Source organism: Ctenopharyngodon idella, chromosome 10, assembly GCF_019924925.1.
Source record: "Ctenopharyngodon idella isolate HZGC_01 chromosome 10, HZGC01, whole genome shotgun sequence".
Lineage (NCBI taxonomy): Eukaryota > Metazoa > Chordata > Actinopteri > Cypriniformes > Xenocyprididae > Ctenopharyngodon > Ctenopharyngodon idella.
In genome coordinates this window covers 24,482,810-24,507,500 of record NC_067229.1, presented here as the reverse complement: position 1 = coordinate 24,507,500, position 24,691 = coordinate 24,482,810, and the positions used below count along the sequence as shown (strand labels likewise).

Sequence of the window (24,691 nt, the reverse complement as noted above, 5' to 3'; positions counted from 1 at the left end):
ATGAAGTGAAATGCTTGCAAACATACAGTCAACGTTACAGTTACAGACAATATAGTCCTGATATGGCTTTCTTCCTCAGTATTATGACATCATTATAAAACAGCTCATAGATACGGACTATAGATGACGATATACACTGCTGTTAAAGGGATAATTCACCCAAAAATGAAAATTTTGTCATCATTTACTCCCCCTCAAGTTGTTCCAAACCTGTATAAATTTCTTTGTTCTGCTGTACACAAAGGAAAATATTTGGAAGAATGTTTGTAACCAAGCAGATCTCGCCCCCCATTGACTGCCATATTATTTTTTTTCCTACTATAATAGTCAATGGGGGGCGAGATCTGATTGGTTACATCATTCTTCCAATTCTTCTTTTGTGTACAGCAGAACAAAGAAATTCATACAAATTTAGAACAACTTGTGGGGGAGTAAATGATGACAGAATTTTCATTTTTGGGTGAACTATCCCTTTAAAATAAGCTTCACAAAGATGAAGAACAGGAAATGGTTGTTACCAGTCACCAAGTCTGATGAAGAGGTAGCATGTGTTTAATGACTCTGACTTCAAATTCAGTCATACTTTTCTGTTGCTATAGAAATGGGAGCAAAACCAAGTTTAACGTTTGAAATGAGTGATGCTTGGCTGTTTTTTCTTGCATTGGTTTTTGACATGCTTTTCACCATACAGAAAACTGATTGTGAAAACGTAAATGCATGTAAACAAAATTGTCATTTATTATTACATAATTAGGTTAATAAAACTGATTGACACCATTGCATATATTTTTCACTTCAGTGAAGAAAAAGTTTTAAACATAATTCACAGTGAATCTCAAATATTTCAAGTGTCCTGTTTAATAAAGCTAAAAAAATTATAATCAACCAAAGGTAAAATAAGAAAAACTTCACTTTCTATGACGCTTAGAACTATAGCAAAAAAAAAAAAAAAAAAAACAGTTCAAGTCACAGTCAGACTTAGTCTGTGTATTTGAAATATTCAAAGTGCATGTGTATGTATTACACATAATTATAACATTACACATCAACATATACAAAAGATGACCGGTTTTATTAAAATAATTCAAATACACACAGCCACTCAAGTCTGATGTCACTCAGTGTATGACTGAGTGACTGGCTTCATAAATCAGCAGGAAGACCTTACACGATTACGAGTGCAGAATTTAGTTTGGAATTCCTTTTTACACAATTTACTGTGAATTCTGTGAACTGTAACAATTTAAATTTCACTGGGATTTAGTTGCATTGCAGGACGTTAAAGCTCAATGTGCTCATATGACACACACTAAAGCAATGTGTGAAAGTACACTTTAAAACAGAACAGCAGGTGTCTGTTTTTAACATAATCTTTGCAGTCACCAAATCTAAAAGCTTTTCCTTCATAGCGCACAAACATTCACTATACTATATTTACCAGATGGCCTGTTACATTTCTTAAGGTCTAGGTGCACTTCCTGTGTCGATCTCAGTGCACGACTGCATGTTTGACAGCAGACTGTTCGCTCATCTCCACTCGAAGCATATCATCATTACCCTCTTTTAGATCTACCAATTCTGTATTCACTAAATGACACGGTCTGCAGCTCTGAAAGACTTACATGATCAATAATTCAATACAGAAGCTGATCAAATATACAGCGCTACAAACAAGCCAGCATGTCTCTCAGCGCCAACACGGCTAAATCAGTTCTCTAAGGTATCGTGGTGCTTTAAAGGGCTCGGGCTAGACTTTTTTCTGACCGTTTAATATACTATCATAGACAGAGCTGGTCAGGGGAATGTAGCTCTTCTCTGTGTAGTCCAGGAAGTAGAGCGGGTCGCTGATGCTGGAGGGATTGAAGCCGCTCTCCACCAGACCAAACTTCTGCTGCTTGAACGTGCTTGTCATCTCCATAGACTCCTACAGATGCAAACCACATGACATACTAAGCATGAGAATGCCTCAGACCTGAAGGCAGATGGTGGACATGATTGTGATGAAGTACATAAAGTGGTCCAGAAGTCCCAATCTAGACGTTTCCACCTGGTATTAAAGGGTCATGAAAGACTAATTTACATTTTCTAAGATTTTAACACAGTTATGTGTGTTGCACTGCATAATAGACAATGTTAGCATCTGTTAATTTTAATTGTAGAAGAAAACTAGTTCTGTACGTGATCTCGCGCATCTGTCATAAGAAATTAACACATGCTGTTGTGAATAAGCAAGGCGTCTTCTCATAGGATAACGGCATGCAGTCTCTTGAATAATTGAGACACCAATGAGTCAACAATGTACCACTGTGATTTTGCCAAGTAAGAAATGTTCCTGGATCAACATATTTTGTCGATCCTAAAACAACATTCCTGTTCGAAAATCTAGTCCTAACCAACAAAGTTGTTCATTCAGGAACATACTATAGGTGTAAGAAAATATCACATCCTGTTGAGCTTTTTTGTGCTATTTTCATCTTACAGGTTTAAAATCTTCATTGTGTCATCTTCCAGGTTAAATCTTCATTGTGTCAACGTCACAGGATGTGATGTTTTCTTACATCTATAGTACATTGATGTCTCATCTGCGTCTCATAATTATTCATGAGACTGCGTGTCCTTATCCTATGAGAAGGTGCCTTTGCTTATTCATGACAGCACATGTTGATTTCCTATGACAGGTGCTGTGCGAGATCACATACAGAAAATGAGAAACAACAATTTGTACAAAAAAATATTGTAATTACTAAACTGTATAAATTTGCAACAGACTATATAACGACAACTTCCCTGAAATGGCATCTTTGAAAAATACTCGTCCTAAAACCTTTTCACTTCAAATCTATCTTCACACCTTTGTTTTAATGTAAGTCAGTGTGTTTTATTATAAATTTTAATAATGTTATTTTAATAAACATACTTTACAAAAATATGATGATACTGATTATTAGTTTATTAGATTATTAGACAAAATGATCCCAATTTAAAAGAGAAAACAAGCATTTGTGTAATTAGAATTTTGTACCTGAAACCTTATAATTTCTGAGATACAGACCTTGTGACAACTAGCCCTAGTAGGGAAAAATGTATATTTTAGGCCACACACACTCTCATGTTGGTGCACCTGTCATTATGAAGACATTCCATAGACATAATGGTTTTTATACTGTACAAACTGTATATTCTCTCACTCTACACTAACCCTACCCTAAACCTACCCATCATAGAAATCTTTCTGCATTTTTACATTTTTCATAAAATATTGTTTAGCATGTTTTTAAGCCATTTTAATTATGAAGACTCAGGAAATGTCCTCATAAACCACGTTTATGTTGTAATACCAGTGTAATACCCATGTCCTTATACAAATTTATGTCTTCATAAATCATATAAGCAAGCACACACACACACACACACACACACACACACATACTGTGGTTAGTGTTTGTTTTGTACCTGCAGTCTAATGAAGAGAGGTCTAGCATATGATGGCAGTTCTTTGAGGATGAGACTGAACAGTTTCTTCCCATCAAATGTGCACTCGGGCCTCACAATCACTGCAGCCATTCCAGCACGGCCCTCATTTCCTGTGCACAGAAACACAGATGCATTTTAACTTTAACTAAGTTTACTTTCTCATCAGACAATCACAAGCAGACTCTGCTACAAGTTCAAGGCAAGTTTAAAGCTTGTAAAAATAATATACAAACAATCTAATGGACATTAACTTTCTAATCTCTCAGTATGGCTGGGTGATATAGTTGAAACATTGTATATTTGCTATATATCTCAATATTTATATATTGATTCCAAAATTAATCAAAAGAGTAATTTTTTCCAATCATACCAAGCATTATTTCAACAAAAGAGCTATTGTAGTCAAGTATAATAATAATAATAATAATAATAATAATAAAAAAGACATAAAATGGCTAAAATAAGGCATTCTCTCTCAGTTTTTCATTGTGATGTTTACCGTACCTGGCACCTGGACTCCATACACATTGGCTTCCTGAATAAAATCTACCAGTCCCAGTACCTCTGCCACCTCAGTGGTCGCCACATTTTCACCCTTCCATCTGCAAAAACAGCAGCATGCATTATTTATAGTTTAATTTCATCAATAAGACCATGCTCATATGCACACATGCTTGATCACAAATATTTCATCTTGGTGACGACAGGCCTGTAAGGTCGTGTGCTCCTCTCTACCTGAAAGTGTCTCCCACTCTATCTTTAAAGCAGATGAAGTTGTCCTCATCCTCAGCCATCAGGTCTCCAGTGTTGAAGTAAGCGTCTCCTTTGACAAACACGTCTCGCAGGATCTTCTTCTCCGTGAGCTGTTTGTTTCCAGCGTATCCGAAGAATGGACTCTGACTGCAGATCTTAGACAGCAGCAGCCCCGTCTCACCTGATCATCAACATACAAAGACCACATGAGTAGAAAACAGGAAAAATTGAGAAAGTCATCATGTGTTTATTTACAGAACCACATTTCAGTGATTATGTGATCATGTGTAGTGAGCCGTTCAACATCGCAAAATAACCCGACAGGATGATCAGGCATGAAACAGAAGGGATGGCGAGGACTCAGATGTAGAATGCAGCAGGGCTTTTATTTGAAATACAAAGACTAAAAAAAAAAAAAAACCTTGTTCTCAAACCTGTCCAGGAAACCCTCTGACAACTTTACAAATTTAATGGAAAAAATAAACAAAAACTGAAATATCATTGACAGAGATATTCTGACCCTCTGGTGCAACTCATTTCTCTAGATCATCTCTGAGATGTTTCTACACTTATGCTGCCTCCACGTGCTTTCAGAAATTTTATAATTTCCACTTCAGAAGCCGTGATTACGAGCTTGTTGCATTCAAGTGCTTTGTTGTCAGAATGAACAGGAATCATGGAAGACACTTGGTTTATTCTCACCTATTGATTGGGAAAATCTTATTAAAACCAAAATTATATTTAGTGTCCCATGCACTGACAACCATATAAACATTCATGATGCTATCTAGATATTCCGCTTGCTAACGATTCTGTAATATCGGTCAAATGCAGGCAATTTTCGCTGTGTATAAAACATATAATACGCTTCAAATGATTATTCATATATGTAAATATGCACTAAATTAATGCCAAGACAAGATGATCTAACTGTTGTGAGGAAAAAAACAACTAATAAACCATACCTGTCACAACAGTAGTTCTCCCCACCACCATGTGTAAAGTTTATGGCATGCCCATCTCAGAAATTTGGGTATCAAAATTATTTCCAAACTTCCCAGTTGAAAACACGACATCAGAGGGCGTTCATGTGCAATTTTTACCTAGGAAACTCTATTTGCGATAATTCCAAAAGTATGTGAAGGCAGCAGTAGACTGGACTGGACTCCCATTGTTCTCCAAATTGTCTGGGACAAAATCATTTTATATGAATCCACACAATCTGGAATTTCACCACATGAAATCATATGAACTAGCCTTGTTGACCAACAGACAGAGGTGTAAAAAGTACCGGAAAATAGGGCTGCACAATATGACCTAAAATCAAAATCTCAATTAATTCAACATTTTACCTCAATTACGATTAACGAATGATTATTTTGTTTTGTTTTTTTGCTTTGTTTTTGTTTTTTATCTATGGTTCCTAACATTTCTTAGAGATTTCTGTTTGTTGTAAATCAGATACAGATAAATTAGCACAGTACCAGTACATTTATTAGAATGCATTAATGAGAGAGTGATTGCGAGAGAGCGAATATAATGATACACATCCGATGGTCTAAAATCGCTTGAATGTCCAAATTGGCAAGCCTTAAAACACAATTGACCAAGTTTTGTGAGGGGACGCAAGCGAAAGTGATCTCACTTCAGGGACCACGCGCTGTCTGTGTTTGTTGACTCTGCGTTTGAGTTCGCCTCTCTGTTGCTTCCATGCCACTGACTGGACAGGACGGAGTCACGTGACTACATTAGTGATGCACGCTTTCGAAACACTGCTTCATGAAGCTTTGAAACCTTTAAGAATCTCTTATTTCAAAGCAGTGGTTCGGAGCATTTTTTAAACTGCCAAAGTCACGTGATTTCAGTAAACAAGGCTTTGTTACGTCATAACTGTTTCAAAATGTTTCGAAATTTCAATGGTTCACCGCTGGGGGCAATCTCTGTGAACCCATGAATCATACGGAGTCATTGAGATACTCCCCCCCACCCAACCGCCAGCGGTGAATAATTAAACAAGCGTCTATGTCTATTACCTGATCTCTGATGAGTTTTATACAACTGTAGATGTTGTAATTAGGTATTTGTATAAGTAAAAGGAATAATAGTAGTTAATACTGTCTGTTTAGCTGACCCATCCATAGAACAAACAAAACAAGCCCTGAAAATTGATAAAAGAATACATATTTTACAGACACTCAATATTTAATGGTATTAGATGACTAGTTAATAGCAAATGATAGATTATGCTTTCAATAAAACATTTGCAATGGGTTTGTAAAAGCTTTTTTTATGCATGTTTGCCATGAGTTTTTGTAGAATCTACACTGTTTTGACCAGCAGGCGTCACCAGCGTGCGGCGTTTCGAATGCTTCGAAACACTGAATCATTTTACGAAGCAATTGGTTTAGTTGATTCAAAGTTTTGAAAAGCTTAATTTCTCCCATGACTAGACAACAAACACGGTAGTGTGTTTTTAAGGGGAAAGTATTAACAGGATTAAATAAATGAAATAACGACATGGGAAAATTACGTCGGTTAGAGGTTCTGAATTTTGGTTTCGATTACTTTTCGATTAATCGTCCAGCCATACCGGAAAACCATACTTCATAAAAGTATAGATACCTTACAGCGAAAATCACTCCATTACAAGTTACAAGTCACCAATTCCAATACCACATGAGTAAAAGTCTTAGAGTATCTACAGTGCTCAAGTATTTTACTCATACTGAATGTAGGCTCAAAGATGCATTAGTCCTCAGAGACATGCCAGTGAAAAACAAGAAATGGGTGATTTGTGAGGAGAACGATCACATGTTTATTTTCTAAAGTTGAAATAAAACTAAACACATCAATATTGCAATAAATTAAGGTGGACACTCTTAAATGTCTACAAACACTTAAATCTCAATTAAGCTCAAGTGTTTAAAAAGGGAATAAGTAAATATAATAAAAATAACCTTCATAAAAGGTCTCTTCAATATAACGAATAAATAAAATAATGTTAAGTATAATGAAATAGTCAAAGCCTATTTGCACTGGACGTGCTGATTTGGGCATCATCTCATATGAAACACCTGCAATTCAGCAACTACCTGCTAATGCATTCGCATTTGTGTAAATTAGCCTTGTTGACAAGTTTGGGTGAGTAAGGCCAAACGCAAGATATAGTACCTTCAATGTCCTGTAGATGGTGATATTGCTCCTTTCACAGCAGAAATAATCTGCTGCAGAAAAAGTTAGGTGCCATGCAAAATCTAATGAGTAACTGCATCACTCATCACAAATGTATTGGAGTAAAGAGTACATATACTTAGTCAAAAATGTACTCAAGTAGAGAGTAAAAGTTGCTTATATCTTTGATACTCAGTCAAAGTACAAAGTAGCCACAAAGATACTTAAGCACAATAACTAGTTACATTTACTCAAATACTTCACACCACTGCCAACAGAAAGCTGTTTGGTTTGAAAGTGACTTCTTTGTGAGCTGTGCTTTATACATCGCTATGCTATTGACAATAGACAATCAACCTTTTTGATCGCAAAATTTTCTGAAAGTTTTGCTAATGTAATGTTCGCTAATGTTTTTTAGGGGCCAAACCCTATTGGAATTGTACGTTTACTTTATTATTATTTTTCCCAAATGGGAGTCTATGGCAGTCTTATGAACAGAACATGAGAAAATTATGAAATTTGGCGCAATTGTAGAGATGGTAATGAATAGTGATTGAACCAATTTTGGAGTCTCTGGGACCAACTCTATAGCACCACCACCAGTTCAAAAATTCACTTTTCTAAAGGTTATAACTTTTGAACCCTTTGTTCTAGAAAAATGAAACTTAGTACACCTGATTCCTCTCTTCATGCTGGTCAGAATCAACATCTTACATTAAGACTCTGCCCATTACAGTAGTGGCCATTTTGAAAAGTACAGTATTCAGTGTTTTTGTAACTTCTCATTCAAATTTTGTCCAATTCTTACGAAAATTGTCTCAGATGATCTTTGGACTGAGCCGCACAGAAATGACTGAACAGATTTTTTTATTCATCTTTGTTCAAAAGTTATGATGTCGCAAACTTAAGGTGGACCCGAAATTGGTTGTTGTATCTCGGCCAAACTTTGAGCAATCGAAAAGAAAATTGGTATGCTTCATCGGAACCATGATCTGAGGCTCCATGCCAAATTTGGGAGCAGCGCCACCTACAGGTCATGAGATCTGAAAAATGGCTATTTTGGCCAATAACTTTTGAACAGTTTGTCAGAAAATCATGCCAGGATTGGATAAACCATCGGGACGCCATTTTGAATTTTGTCATAAATTGCAATATCTTTTAAACAATTTGACATATCGACACAAAATTTGGTAGGGTTCATTTACAGCAGGGGTTCCCAAACACATTCCTGGAGCCTCCCCAACACTGCACATTTTGCATGTCTCCTTTTTCTGACACACCCATTTTAGGTCTTGGAGTCTGGACTAATGAGCTGAAGATCTGAATCAGGTGTGTTTGATTAAGGAGACATGGAAAACATGCAGTGTTGGGGAGGCTCCAGGAATGTGTTTGGGAACCCCTAATTTACAGAATGTCCTGAAGGTACCTGAGAAGTTTGAACACAGTGCCACCTAGTGTTCCAGAGATATAAGGATTTTTGCAAAAACGCTTATAACTTTTGAAAACATACTTTAAAATTTGATTTCTTTATGTCATTATGTTCCTTGGTTTATGTCATTTATGTATTTGTCATTTTCCAACAGTGTGACTGTCCGCCATATTTAAGCAAAGTAAAAAGTAAGAACAGTTTTTACACTTCTACAAATATTGCCCAATTTTGTCCAAAATCGGCTCAGATGAACTTTGGACTGAGCCGCGCAGAAATGACTGAACGGATTTTTGATATTCACTATCGTTCCTGAGATATATCTCTCCAAAGCTGACCCTGCTTGTGTTTGTGTCTTTATGCTAGTTAGCTTAGCATGCTAATGTGTTATTTCAATTCCTTTATTATCTGGGTAAGCATTATACTAATCTTTCTTCCGATTAAATATAACATGCATTTCATTTATATACAAAATCTTCATTTTGAGTTGATTCTCACTCAGAACTATGGAACTTCTGGATGGGTGTGAACACATCTTCCCAGTGGCGCAATGAGAAGAGTGACAGGCTCCTGGCCCAGAGACTGTGGGTTTGAGTCCCGTGTGGGACAACATTATAAAATTGAATTAAATCCAAACTTATTAAATATAATTTATATACAAAACCTTCATTTTGAGTTCATTCTCACTTGAACTACTGAACTTATGCAGCTGGATGAACTCATGTCTTCTGAGTGGCGTGTGGTGATAAGCAATGAACACTTGACTAGAAATTTGGGTGCTCATTTCCCATATGGTGAAAAGTCCACATTGTTACTGATATATAAGAACATTCAAGAGTTTATTTGGCTCTCTATTGAAACTGTTGTTTTCTGTCATTTAAAATGTTTATTATTACCTTGAATCTCTCTTACACATGAAAACAAAAGGCTGTCATCTCTGTGAAACATTAAGCTTAGCTACAGAATTTCCAAACAAAAGCATATTTAAATTTGTGTTTAAACCATTTTTACAGGAACCATTTTACCAATGTTCTGTCAATACATATATTTTTTTAAGAATTTACAGATATCAACATCAACAAAGTTATTTTAAAAACCAAAGTATTTTTTAGCTACTTTTTGAACCCATTGATCTCATCATGCTGATCACATTCAACATCTAAGTAAGAATACTTTGTAAGAATACAAAGTAAGAATACATTGGTTTTTAAAGTTACTTTTAAAGTTTTGAAAACAAAGTATTTTTAAGCTACTTCTTGAACCCATAGAACCATTGGAAGGGCTTGGCCCCATGAGGCTGCTTGCAGCTTTAATTCTTAAATAAATTTGCAAAGTGACCTAAGAATCATTTTCACTCAGAAAATTTCAGCAAATACAGGTGCTGGTCATATAATTAGAATATCATCAAAAAGTTCATTTTTTTATTATAAATTATTTTTAAAAATGAAACTTTCATATATTCTAGATTCCCTACATGTAAAGTAAAACATTTCAAAAGTTTTTTTTTTTAATTTTGATGATTAGAGCGTATAGCTCATGAAAGTCCAAAATCCAGTATTTCAAAATATTAGAATATTTCCTAAGATCAATCAAAAAATGGATTTGCAAAACAGAAAAGTTCAAGTATTTTAAAGTATGTTCTTTTGTGCACTCAATACTTGATCGGCAGGACATATTACAGCAAATGACTTGCTCCTAGCACAAATTACTGCATCAGTGAAGTGTGGCATGGAAGTGATCAGCCTGTGGCACTGCTGAGGCACTATTGAGCCTTCAGATCATCTGTATATTGTTGGATTGACTGTTTCTCATCTTTCTCTTGAAAATATCCCATAGATTCAGGTCAGGCATATTGGCTGGCCAATAAAGCACAGTAATATCATGGTCAGCAAACCACTTGGAAGTGGTTTTTGCACTGTGGGCAGGTGCTAAAGTCCTGCTGGAAAAGGAAATCAGCATCTCCATAAAGCTTGTCAGCAGATGGAAGCATAAAGTGCTCCAAAATCTCCTGGAAGATGGCTGCATTGACTTTGCACTTGATAAAACACAATGGACCAACACCAGCAGACGTCACGGCCCCCCAAATCATTATTGACTTCAGAAACTTCACACTAGACTTCAAGCAGCTTGGATTCTGTGCCTCTCCAGTCTTCCTTCAGACTCTGGGACCATGATTTCAACATGAAATGCAAAATTTACTTTTATCTGAAAAGAGGACTTTCGACCACTGTTCACTGTCCAGTTCTTTTTCTCCTTAGCCCAGGTAAGATGCTTCTGACGTTGTCTCTGGTTCAGAAGTGGCTTGGTAGTCCTTTTCCTGAAGATGTCTGAGTGTGGTGACTCTTGATGCGCTGACTCCGGCTTCATTCTACTCATTGTGAAGCTCTCCCAAGTGTTTGAATCGGCTTTACTTGACAGTATTCTCAAGCTTGCAGTCATCCCTGTTGCTTGTGCACCTTTGCCTACCCAATTTCTTCCTTCCAGTCAACTTTGCATTTAATATGCTTTGATACATCACTCTGTAAACAGCCACCCCATTCAGTAATGACCTTCTGTGACTTACTCTCTTTGTGGAGGGTGTCAATGATTGTCTCCTGGACCATTGCCAATTCAGCAGTCTTCCCCATTAGTGTGGTTTCAAAGAACAAAAGATAACCGGAATTTATACTGTAGGGATGGTCATTTAATGAAACTCAAATGTAAATATTCTAATATTTTGAGATACTGGATTTTGGACTTTCATTAGCTGTACGCTCTAATCAACAAATTTTTTTAAAAAACCTTTTGAAATGTTTTACTTTACATGTAGGGAATCTAGAATATATGAAAGTTTCATTTTTTAAAATAATTTACAATAAAAAAATGAACTTTTTTACGATATTCTAATTATATGACCAGCACCTGTATAATGGGCGTCCTGTATTTCTGTCAGTTATCTAAAATCGCAACAAGTGAAGCCAATCATTTGCAACTAAATCATTCTTTTGAGTTCAAGGTTCTTTTCTGTGAATTTGCTAAACAAGCCTGCAAAATGGTCTGAACTGGACCTCTCTCACTGCATCATTTGGAGTGCTGAAACCATGTACATTTTATTAATTTAGCAGACTTTTTTTTTTTTTACAGATTTTATCCAAAGTGACTGAAGCCATCAACTGTTGATGCAGTTCTCTTCCTTCACAACTCTTCATTCCTTCACATTGATAAGGAGATGTTTATGTAAACAGTTGGGCAACGATTTCTGCAAACTCTGCTTTGGAGAAGTTCAAGTTCAAAGAAAGATTTATGTGACTGTTAACTTACACGTGTTGGTAATCCAGGAAAGTTTCATAGCTGCTGGTAAGTATGTGTTTTACTCTTTTGCTCTTGTGCTGAAGTAGTTCCTTGCCTTGATGAAGCTGTTTTTTTTTTGTTTTTTTTTTACATTTTTCTATATTGAATGTTGGATGCAATCTTGAAATACAGAATATAAAAAGTTATTTGTTGTGAGAAAGCAATTTTGGGCTCAGGTCAGATTTGGTCTTAAAGGGTTAGTTCACCCAAAAATGAAATTTCTGTCATTAATTACTCACCCTCATGTCATTCCACACCCGTAAGACCTTTGTTCATCTTCGGAACACAAATTAAGATATTTTTGATGAAATCCAAGAGTTTTCTGATCCCCCATAGAAAGCAATGTAATTACCACGTCAGAATGCCGACTCATTATTGGCCAACTCCTGCATCAGCACCACAAGCATGAGCGTGAACAGCATCGGCCAATACTGAGTCGATGATCTGATGTAGAACCTGGAAGCCTGCACTGTCTATACAACGTAAACAGCATAGGAGAATGACAGGGAAGAGAAGAAATAATTGAATAAAGTCATTATTTTCGTTTTGTTTTTGCACACAAAAAGTATTCTTGTCGCTTCATAACAATATTTTTTTTATACAAGATTGAACCACTGTAGTCACGTGGACTATTTTAACAATGTCTTTACTACCTTTCTGGACCTTGAATGTGGTATTTACATTGCTTTCTATGGGGATTAGAAGCCTTGGATTTCATCAGAAATATCTTAATTTGTGTTCTGAAGATGAACGAAGGTCTTACGGGTGTGGAACGACATGAGGGTGAGTAATTAATGACAGAAATTTAATATTTTGGTGAGCTAATCCTTTAAAATTGAACAGCAGTAGGCAGTAGAACGTTTCAGAAGTTCTCACCTTTCTGAACATGCTGGCAGAATCCATTTTGGTCTCTTGCAGGCTCATCTCTGATCAGGTCATACTTCACCAGATCATACTTAAAAATCAACTGCAAAAACAAACAAAACATTCAGTGTTTCAGACAGCTGGGTTCAGCATATTCCAAGAGGAGATACTAGCATGATCCTATGGAGAAATATCAGCTGGATGACATTATCATTCAAACAGATGAGACTGATATGAACAAACACAACTTTCAGCATGAACACTAAAAAAATATTTCAAATTTAATGACTAAACTCTCTAGTGTAGATCTTATATCTTTAAAAACATTTTTTTGAAATAGAAAATATTTATCAATTATTTCATCCCAGTTAAATCTCTTTAAGCTTAAGACGTAGTTAGCTTCATTGATTATAATTAGTGGTGAACTGATATGAGCTTTTGTTGTGGCTGATGCCGATATTTATGTTAACACACAACTTAATTTCAAAGACGGTAACTAACACATGCACAATATTGCTGCAATAAAATTATTTATTTTACATATTATTAACCACAATAATTTGAAACTGATAATCTTAAAAACCGATTTAAACATCTTGATTCTGATCTATAATTGTTCTATAATCTATAATTCTATAATGTTAAACATATGCATACAAAAAATGTTTCTCTAATAAAGACAAGGTAATTATAACCACACAACATGCAATTATACATACTGTAGGATTTGAGGGAGAACCAGACACAAATGAATCTTCCAGATGATTTGTTCAAGCATAATTCCACACGAAACCCAACGCAACACTCCAGACCCCAAATAAACAATCTAGAACCATAAATGAAGCCAGTCTGAGCTAACTAACGACCTTGCAACTATGGCCTTGCAAGCTTTAAAGAGATGATCCTAGCTAAAAGGAAGAACGTTGTCAACATTAAGCAGTTTGTAAAAGACAGATTGGTTTGAAGAGGGCACAGCTTGAGCCCCACCAAGATAACGCCAGAGATTGTTTGATCCCCAAAACATAGATACAAAAAAGACCTTCTTCTGAGTGACCTCTGAGTGACACAGAGTTGAAATCCACAGGAAAACCCACAGAGACTGTTTTTACATATAAACTGCATCAAATCATTTGAAAAGGATGGTAGACAGACTTATAATCAAACATCGTTAAACTGCATAATTCTATATCATGCCCACAACCTAAATATGTGACTAATATGCTTAGATCACACATAATTCTTGCAATTATTATAACTATTGAATGGTTGACTGAAAGTGTTTCTTATTTCCTATCAGTATGTTTGTCTGCTCATAATTCAAAAGATGACTTTTATAAAATCTGTGTAAAATGTCTTTCTCTTACTTTGTTCCCTTTCTTTTCCGTTGAGAGTCTCGTGTTCCAAGTTAAGTTTTTCCGCAAAGTTTAATCAACGACTCTACAGTCTTTGCCCACCTCAAAACTTCAAACTTCAGCCATGAGGGAGATTCAGCACCCATTCATCCGCCAACACACCCATGTGATTGGCTTCCCAAGAACACGTCAATCCAGACACGAAAAGACCTTCAGCGAATCAACGAACCCGGGAAACCCCCTTCTTCAAGCCATAGACGCCAACAAAGGGAATCCCCATTTAAAGACACAAAGGACAGACGCAAGTATGATTCTAGCCAAACTGGTGCATTGATATAAATTTAATAACCCTGTCTAAGAAATGATAGAAGGGTTAAATCAATGATTAATGGTTCGTTCAGGCCAGGTTTTACAAAGTGCATACATTGCTAGAAAATTTCACTCTCTTAAAACTCATTCTTTTTCAATCACTTTCTTTCTTTCTACAACTTGTGTGAATGTGTGTGTGCGTGTGTTTGTGTTAGATATTAGCTTCATGTGTTAGAATAATCAATAAATCACATTTACACCATGTAAAAGTATCAGTTCTTTGCAATAAAAATGCAATCTAAAAATTATACTTGCAGATACTATTTGCACCTCAGTATTTTTGTACATTAACAGGATGCAATAATATCATGGAGTGTAAATGATTATATTTATTAAAATGATTAAATGCATGCTGCCTTATTGGGAGAATAAAAACCCTCCCTACACCTTCCCCTGACCCTATCCAATAAACACTTTTAATATTATTAAACACTCGTTCGCAGTTTATTTCCACTTTAGGAAAATTACTTTCATTTTTATTGAAAATAAATGCGAGCTCGGCAAAAGGCGGATTCAGGTCTGCGAGCCTTATTCGCTACTGCTGCACCACTGAAGATGTTGAATTTAGCGCATCTTTTTTTTAAAACTTGAGTAGCCCAACCAGACATTGGTGTAAATAGTGTTTGCCAACAAGGGACGCTATTTGCACTTAGTGTAAATAGACAATCTATGGTTTGAACATGGTTTTAATGTTTGTAATGGACTCGTTTTCATGGTACACAGAATGTTCTAAGAATGTTGACTAGCTCAGTCAACGTTAGGCTAACATCAACAGGTATAGACAGAAAATTTTATTATCCTGACCTGAGCTAGTTTACTGAATCAACCAACTCACATCAGAGTGACCCGCCAAATTTTATGTAACGGGTGGAATAATATTTACGTGTCGGGTGCGGTGCGGGTCGGACGCGCGGTAGGCACGGACGGACTGCGGGTCCAATAGCCAAGACTATTCCAACTCAATTCGGTGCATTTGACAGCGGCTTCCAAATGGTCCCGTGCGTATTTGTGTTCAAGCTCTGTCTGAACTGGGAACATTTCCTATAACACCAGAAGAATGGCATCTACGCTAATATTAGTTTCTCTGTTTATCCCGAGGTTTACTCTAGTCAGCCGGATCCGGGCCGTATCCAGGTGAGATCGAGGACCTGCTCCTTGACACGTCGACAACGCAGCCCTGAAGTGTCAGCAGAGATTGAGTCAACTAGATCATCCACTGCCAGTGGCACAGATCCTCAACAAACCGTCCATACTGGCATGATGAATACGATCCTCAACTGGATGGAACTGGAATAAATACTTTGACTGTTGCGATCCCAGTTGGACTTATGATAGCTGCCTGAATCATAATAAAGCACTGTTCGCTGTTGGCCAGAAGAGAACTGAGCCTGGTTTCTCCCAAGGTTTTTTTTCTCCATTTTAACACCTGTTTGTAAATAAATATATTATATTTATATAATATATTTAAATAAAGGTGCTATATAAATAAAGGTGACTTGACTTGAAGACCGTTAAAGGCTTCTAATTACAGCACGATTTGCAGCGCTGAGCATTGTAGCCAATCGCACTGCATCTGATTGAAAGCTAGTGATTATATTAAAGGGAGTGCGCGTTGCTCGCTTTATGTGTTTAATATAGGCTATTCACAATTGGAATAAAAGTTTTAGCTACAAAGAAGACCAGCAGCCAGGTAAACACTGCTGAGTTTCAGAAGAGACAACTGTGTTTAAATGCCGAGTGAATCTGCTAAAATATTTACTAGCTTTAAGCTTACAGTTAAATAGGCCTACTAAAACATTCTTTATTGTATTGTTTTACTTGTGTTGTTTAATGCAATGTTTAATTAAATGCAGCGACATAGAATGCCTAATGTTGGTTTTATTGCTTGTGTTAGGCTACATGAGAAAATGATTTTTGTCTACTTCATGTAGGAGATTTAATGTGGGTGCAGGTGGGGTCACAGTTTTTATGTCAAACGGGTCGGGTACGGGCTAAAATTAGTGTTTCTGTCAGATATCGGGTCGGGTATGCTGTTAATCACTGCGGGTGCGGGGTGGCATGACCCGTGCAGGACTCTGACTCACATCTCCTTTCTTTTCATCCACAATGACATTAAAGTCATCCATTGCTGTTTCAGGCGTTTCATCACTGACTGTGCCGCAACCGCGATACCTGCTCATTAGAGCTATTTTTAGAGTGCACACGCGATGTTCCTTGACGTGAACGCGCGCATCGATACAGGCAGGCTCTGTGTGTCCTGCTCCTTCGTGGCGATGACGGTGTGCAGTTAAAAAATCATAACAACCGAATTTAAAAGTGGGGGGAACACAAACAGGATTTTGAAACGTGGGGGGACATGTCCCCCCTGTCCCTAGTGGAAATTATGCCCCTGTATATATATATATATATATATATATATTCACATTTTCACAGATTCTGCAAAGGGTTCACAAACTTTCAAGCAGCACTGTATATATATATATACATATACATACATATATATATATATATATATGAAGAGTTTGGTTCCAAAACGCTATAACTCCATTTTGATTAATTTGAGTAAAAAGGTGTTTTCTTTACCAAGAAAGTGGCAAGATGAAAACTACTATTTTCTGTTTCAAACTTTCACATAGCATCTTTTGGTTATAAAAACATAAAAAATTCAAATCTACATTTTGATTTTAAAAGGTTTATTATAAAAACTGATTATTTTTTCCCCAAAATGCAATAAATCCATGACACGTTTTTTTTTTTTCCAAAATGCAATTAATCCATCAATATAAAAGTTATTTTTCATATTGAAAATACACAACAAAGTAAGTTGATTCACATATATGACAGCCTCTGAACTTTGCCAATACTAATCTTATATACAGTCATTTTACTAAAAAATAAAACGTCGCTCCCAAAATGAATTCATCGAGTCATCTTGTTAATGTTATAAATTAATTATGTCTCTGTTCGTCATTACCGATTAAAGAGTATCTGGCACCACCGCACGGTTACAAATAAACACATTTACAGAGTACATTGGTATTAAAAACGGCTTTTAAAACCTGTCCATGATTCAGTTTTGGGGACCGTGACAGAAGTTTGATGCTGTCGTGGAACAAGCAACAGCCGGCATTCGCGTTTTGGAACCAAACTCTTCATATATTCTGGGTTAGAGATTGTAAACCAAAACTGGACCAATCAACTGTGAGCAAAGTGACATATGCAATAAAGCCACTCCCCCTCTCTCGCTCCAAATTAAAGCAGTTTACAGTGACAAAATTGCCTGTATTTCACCTTTAATAATTTATTATATTTCTATTATATGGATTGTAATTATTTATAATTCATATAGTCAAATAATTTTTATATAAATTGAGAATTACTATTAAACTTTGCATTTAAATTAATATAAATATATACACATAGATACAAGCTTTAATATATAGAGCTTTTAAATTGACTAAACTTATGTTTTCTTCTGAGCTCTTTGTGAACCTATATAAATTATTTAAATTCAGCTTATTTACTTGCATTGATATAGTCATTTTTCATTAAGCTGGATTCTCAAACTTTCACTGCAACAGTGGTGTTTATTCTTGCCTTGTAAATGCGTTTAAAATCATGATATTTATTCATAACTATCTGTTAATCTTCAGCAGAGAAGTGAATTGCGCAGCTCTCTCACGAGAAGTGAATCAAACTGACGCTCTCCTTCTGCACTGTAAACCCTAACGCTCAAAATAATTATTGGTTTGAGTAGGACAAACTTAAATTAAACAAATTAGTTCAGTCAAATTAACTTTTATGAGTATTTAGAACTTTCTTTTTCTTTCAAGTTCACAGAACTGAAATAATTTTAAGTAAACGGAACTGATTCATTGTTTTGAGTTTTATGAACTTATTTCATTTAATTTAGACGAACTTAAAGGCACAATATGTAAAATTTTTGCAGTAAAATATCCAAAAACCACTAGGCCAGTGTTATATATTTTGTTCAGTTGAGTACTTACAATATCCCACATTTCCAACTATTTGTAAATCATGAGAATATCGCGATTTTAACCAAGGATACGGGACGTGGCCGGGAGTTGCCTGTCAATGGCGTCATATCTGCGTTACCCTCGGTTTCCGGATTTATTTTGTAGAAACCATGGAAATACCAAAGACGATTTAAAATATTGCATGTTTTATTAGACAAGGGAACAACTGTTTGGCTACATTTATAGACAGAAAACAAATTATTGTTATATAGCTCAACACGTTTAGTCTTATTGTTTAAATCTAGTTTTCTGAGAGTACTGTCACGATCACCGTCTGTTCCTGTTAGTTCCTGGACTCCATTTCCCATTATCCTCCCTGCCAATCACATGCACACTCCACACCAATCACCTGTTGCCACATACAGCTTAGCACACTACCTGGACTATAAAGGACTTACACACACACCACCTCACCGCGAAGTCTTGATTTGCCCCGGTGATCATTACTAAGCGTTTTCTTGTGGACTGTTTCCTGGTTTCCGTCGGATTGTTTATTCTTTGTGATTCTCTGCCGCCTGCCCTGATCTCTGCCTGTGACCCGATACTGTTTGTCTGCCGCCTGCCTCGACCATTGCCTGTCCTTGTTTATGTTCTTGCCTTTGCCCCTGTCTACCTGTGTATATACTATTCTTAATAAAGCTGCAAATGGATCCCCGCTCTGCCGACCCTTCGTTACAAGTACCATGCATTTACCATGCTTTAGAGAAAAAACTACTTTGTCAAATGGCTAATATAGCATTTTCTCCATCAAACAATATGTTTTAAAGCCAACCAGCATTTATTAATGATATTCTAATATCGATCTAGCTTACTGCAGCATGCAACAAGTGTCTCACAGCAGCCGCCGAGCGAACGCACAGAGTAACGTTATAACATTATTTTCAACACAGTCAAATGTCTCTAATATGATAAACAGCGCTGTGTTACCTCATACACTTGACTGGAAAAAGTGGAAGTGGCGACTGTGGCATAATAAGAGCTTCACTGCTTGCGAGGCGTGTCGCGTTCGTCTCTCGTCAGCAATCACTCCAGCGGCCTCGTTCAGCTCCAACAGCACTCTCCCTGCTCTGCTTCATACTACAGTAATGTTAACAATCTCATCCATTAATATATGATTTCTGCCCGAGTCCCGTCCCGATCCTTTTCCACTGACTGTGAGGTGAAGTCATCTCCCAAGATCCCGCGCTCAAACTCGCCTTTGTTTTGAATAGACGACCTCTAGCGGCGGAAAACTTACATATTGTAGCTTTAAGTTTAAGTTGTTACATATTGTAGCATAAGTTTAACTGAAACTGGGCTGTGATTTCTATTTCCCAGCATGCTTTGCCCATGGCATTCGAAAGGGAGAGTAAATGCTAAAATTAAGTGTTATATAATGTTTTTTGTGCAAGATTAATGTTAAGTGGGAGATTTAGTAGTGATTAATGATTTGTTATGCTAATTCAGAAGAGTTTCTGTTAATGTGGTTTTTTGGAGAGTTACCATCATGGTGACATGTGGTGCATGTGGCTTGGTTTGAGAGCAGAAATACTTTATAACATGTTAACAAATCAGCAAGTTAGCATTTTTTTTTAATTAACTTGTTATAGCTAGCTTATTTTACACTAACAAAAAATGTTACATTGGGGTTACATGATAATTTTCAGTTAAATGTATGAGTGTACTCAAACATTTCAAGTTAAGAACAATTAAAATGTATGAGTAGTACAAAATAAGAACCAGTTCTGCTTACTTAAACTTTGAATTTCTTAACTTAAAATTTTTGAGGCAACTGATTGCCTCAATTTTTTTGAGTTTTGACAACTTATTCTGGTTTACAGTGCATGTGATTGGCTGTTTGCCACACATGACACACTTTCAGGTGCATACAGGGTTGATCACAAACTCTGGATCAAATCCTGAGTTGACAGAGAATGTTTATACCGAGCATTGTGAGACCACTGAATCTTGGGTCTGTACCATGAAGCTGGTTTATGTTAGGTATGTTTCAGTTTAGTTTGCACCAACCCTGGGTTTTTGGCACCATGAAATTTGTTTGGCTTTTAGCAGTGTTCATCATTCTTTATGGACCTTGCTTTGTGCACTGGTGCACAGTCATGTTGGAACAGGAAGGGGCCATCCCCAAACTGTTCCCACAAAGTTGGGAGCATGAAACTGTCCAAAATGTCTTGGTATGCTGAAGCATTAAGAGTTCCTTTCACTGGAACTAAGGGGCCAAGACCAACCCCTGAAAAACAACCCCACAAGATAATCCACCCTCCACCAAACTTTTCACTTGGCACAATGCAGTCAGGCAAGTACCGGTCTCCTGGCAACCACCAAACCCAGAATCGTCCATCGGATTGCCAGACAGAGAAGTGTGATTCGTCACTCCAGAGAACACGTCTCCACTGCTCTAGAGTCCAGTGGCGGCGTGCTTTACACCACTACATCCGACGCTTTACATTGCACTTGGTGATGTAAGGCTTGGATGCAGCTGCTCGACCATGGAAACCCATTCCATGAAGCTCTCTACGCACTGTTCTTGAGCTAATCTTAAGGCCACATGAAGTTTGGAGGTCTGTAGCTATTGACTCTGCATAAAGTTGGCAACTTCTGCGCACTGTGCGCCTTAGCATTCGCTGACCCCCGCTCTGTGATTTTACGTGGCCTACCACTTCGTGGCTGAGTTGCTGTTGTTCCCAATTGCTTCCACTTTGTCATGATACCACTAACAGTTGACCGTGGAATATTTAGTAGTGAGGAAATTTCACGAATGGACTCATTGCACAGGTGGCAGCCTATCACGGTACCATGCTTAAATTCACTCCTGAGAGCGACCCATTCCTTCACAAATGTAAAAGAATGGAGTCTGCATGCCTAAGGGCTTGATTTTATACACCTGTGGTCATGGAAGTGATTGGAACACCTTAATTCAATGATTTGGAGGGGTGTCCCAGTACTTTTGGCAATATAGTGTATATTAAAGTGTCTTTGGTGTTTCCATAGTTTCTACAAAATAAAACCGGAAACTGAGGTTAACGCGGATATGATGCCATTGACAGGCGACTCCCGGACACGTCCCGGATCCTTGGTTAAAATAGCAATTTTCTCATGATTTACAAATAGTTGGAAACATTTGGGATATTGTAAGTACTCAACTGAACAAAATATATAACACTGGCCCAGCGGTTTTTGGATATTTTACTGCAAAAATCTTACATATTGCAGCTTTAAATGTTTAATTCTATATCAGCTATATAAACTAATTTCATAACTTTTACTTGCACTGATATAGCTTTTAGTTGTCCACTTTCATAGACAGCTCTTTTCTTCTTGCTGTGTAAATTTGCTTAAATTCTTAATATTTTTCAATCTCGTAATATTCTGCAGAAGAGAGAAGTGAATTGCAGTTTCACAGTTCCACATCATGTGATTGGCTGTTCGCTACTGAAGTCACACCTAAACTCAGGATCAAAGTTGATGATCAGCGTCATGGTACCAACAAAGCCTAGTTGGATTGGTTTGGTTTTGTCAACTCAAAACTAAACCTGTAACCCTGAGTTTGTTCAACTACCATCCTGGTACAGGCCACTGATCTAAACCAGGTTGGATTTGTATGGTTTTGTCAACTCTAAACCTACTCTGAAACTCAGAGTTTGTTCAACTAGCTTCATGCAACAGGACACAGGTGAGACTAATCTATGACAACACAGGTGCAGCAAATTAAAAATAACATGGCTTGGCACATGATACGTTCGGATAACATCTTCCTCTGTCATTTAAAATAAATTAATATTTTAATATTTAATATTTGAATTGAAACTGAGTTGAACTCCAAGATTTCTTGTCCATTAGCAACCCAATACAGTTATTATTCAGGGTATCTGCAGTCTTGAAAATCAAATTTAAGACTTTTTTAAGACCTGCACAAATAAAATGAATACTGTATGTCCATACAGAACAACATCTCGACCTCCTCACACAAGCATTTATCAACATGGGTATTTTTGTCTCCAGTAGTTGTTGATTAGTCTCATATGTTTTTTTGATGGTACAACAACAGGCAAAAAAATTAAGCTGAGCATACAGAGTACTTTTGTTTAAAAAAATAGGACTGCACACGTGCACTTTACCATACACTAGTGTCAGCGTAAAAACCTATACTTTGGGCTTAGTTTAGAAAAAAACTTTACACAGAAACCTTCATTTTCAGCTGGAACCAGCACATAGCATTAAAACAAATAAACAAACTAAATAAGAACATCTTAAACACACAACAGGGATGATATTCATGCTCTGGTACTCATGGTCATTGACCCTGGGCCTTTGACATCAAAGCAAAGAGATGCAAGTACTGAATTCTGGTGCAATCACATGTTTGTCAGATATCTGACGTTGAGATGCACACCTATATTAGATCTAGTTCAAATATTTACTAAGACTTGCTTATCTTTTTGTTGCCCTTTAAACTTGACAACCAGTCCTGAGCCCAGGCTGCATTGAGTTTCTGAACTAACCTTGTAAAAGAAATTGGAGCGTCCGACGGCTCCGATCCTGCCGACGTGGTTCATGAAGCACAGGTTTCCTTCGGTGGAGCCGTAGATCTCACACATGCGGATCTCCCCGAAACGCCGGAGGAACTCTCTCCAGACGTCCTGCCGGAGTCCATTCCCAACACCCATGTGCACCCTGTGATCCTTCTCATTCTCTGCCTAATAGACACACAACACATCAAGATGAAGCTTTTCACGATAACACACAGACTCTGCATAGTGAAAGATTAATGCCAGAGACAACAGAGATGCCTTGGATGCCCTAAGAGAAATTGGCAGAGTGGCATGTTTAATCTGGGTCCTGTTTTTCATATATAACTTTAGGTTTAAGTCCAGTGTGTAATTGATGAAAAGAAAATGTGAGTAGTGTTTGTCCATGCAGAACTTGCTACCACAATGCTAGGTTGTTCTGGGTGGCTGTTACATGGTTTCTTATGTCAAAATACTTCACCTTCTGGCTCGTGTTTTTCCTTCGATGTAAGTACGAGTGATTTTTTCATGCAGAGCTGCATTTCTCAGTAAGAACGTGTGTGGGTGAACAATACAAGCCAGTCAGACCAGCAGAACCTCTCCATATTCACAACAGCCTTGTGGTTGTGTGTGCTGTCAGTTAAAACTCATCAATGGACTGACAAAACAACATTTCCTGCTCTTACGCGATACATGTCCCATTTTGAAAACTGTGTGTGCAGAGATTCATATGTGGATGTTCCTGCTGCAGAATGCGTGTTTCTGTGCTTATGTGCCTGTCACTGTAATGTTTTGTGTGTTTGCTTTGCTTGCACATTGGTGTGTCCGTAGTGAGCACATTGATGAATACAGTGTGACCGTCCGGGTGGTGTTAGAGGACGGACACAAAGAGATCTTTGACAGACTGTGGGACACGCTGATGTCCTGACGCACATGAACCGTGAATGAAAAACATTAACAAAAGAGCCGTCTGTCAGTTAGCCATGAAAACGTGACACAACCCCACACAAACCAAAAAGTTCGTTTTCATAGATTCACAGAGCACATGGATTCTTTCTTTGCAGAGTTTGTCTGCGTGACCAAAGACAGACAAGCAGTGCAGTGAGCTTCTGAGTATGGATCTTTCCGGAGTCCTGGGTCGATTGTTAAAGTAATGAGGCATGACGCATAATGAAGACATTAATGTGGAGTTAACAGGACCGTGGCAGGTCTTATTGTTATAAGATTATGTAATATGCTCTTTCATTTACACAACTACAACCAAGCATTTATGATTTCAAACTGAATGACCTGAAACCAGACATCATCAAAAACATCACAAAGGGTCATACGTGCATATGAGTCATGCTCAGAAAACACAGCAGGAAAGGGATAGTTCACCCAAAAGTGAACATTCTGTTATTATTTACT

General features: G+C 37.2%; 1 protein-coding gene across 1 annotated transcript in view; it reads right to left on the bottom strand.

Annotated features, from left to right (window-relative positions):
• Positions 1-24,691, bottom strand: part of slc27a6 (solute carrier family 27 member 6) — a 32,958-nt gene that overhangs the window by 22 nt on the left and 8,245 nt on the right. Inside the window, exons 5-10 of the mRNA XM_051908958.1 lie at positions 23,276-23,470; positions 13,031-13,121; positions 4,210-4,408; positions 3,979-4,076; positions 3,454-3,584; positions 1-1,924 (exon numbers count right to left, since the gene is read on the bottom strand). The exon at positions 1-1,924 is cut by the window's left edge and continues 22 nt beyond it. Of these exons, the coding sequence (XP_051764918.1) occupies positions 1,748-1,924; positions 3,454-3,584; positions 3,979-4,076; positions 4,210-4,408; positions 13,031-13,121; positions 23,276-23,470 (891 nt within the window). The 3' untranslated portion in view covers positions 1-1,747. The remainder of the gene's footprint in view (positions 1,925-3,453; positions 3,585-3,978; positions 4,077-4,209; positions 4,409-13,030; positions 13,122-23,275; positions 23,471-24,691) is intronic.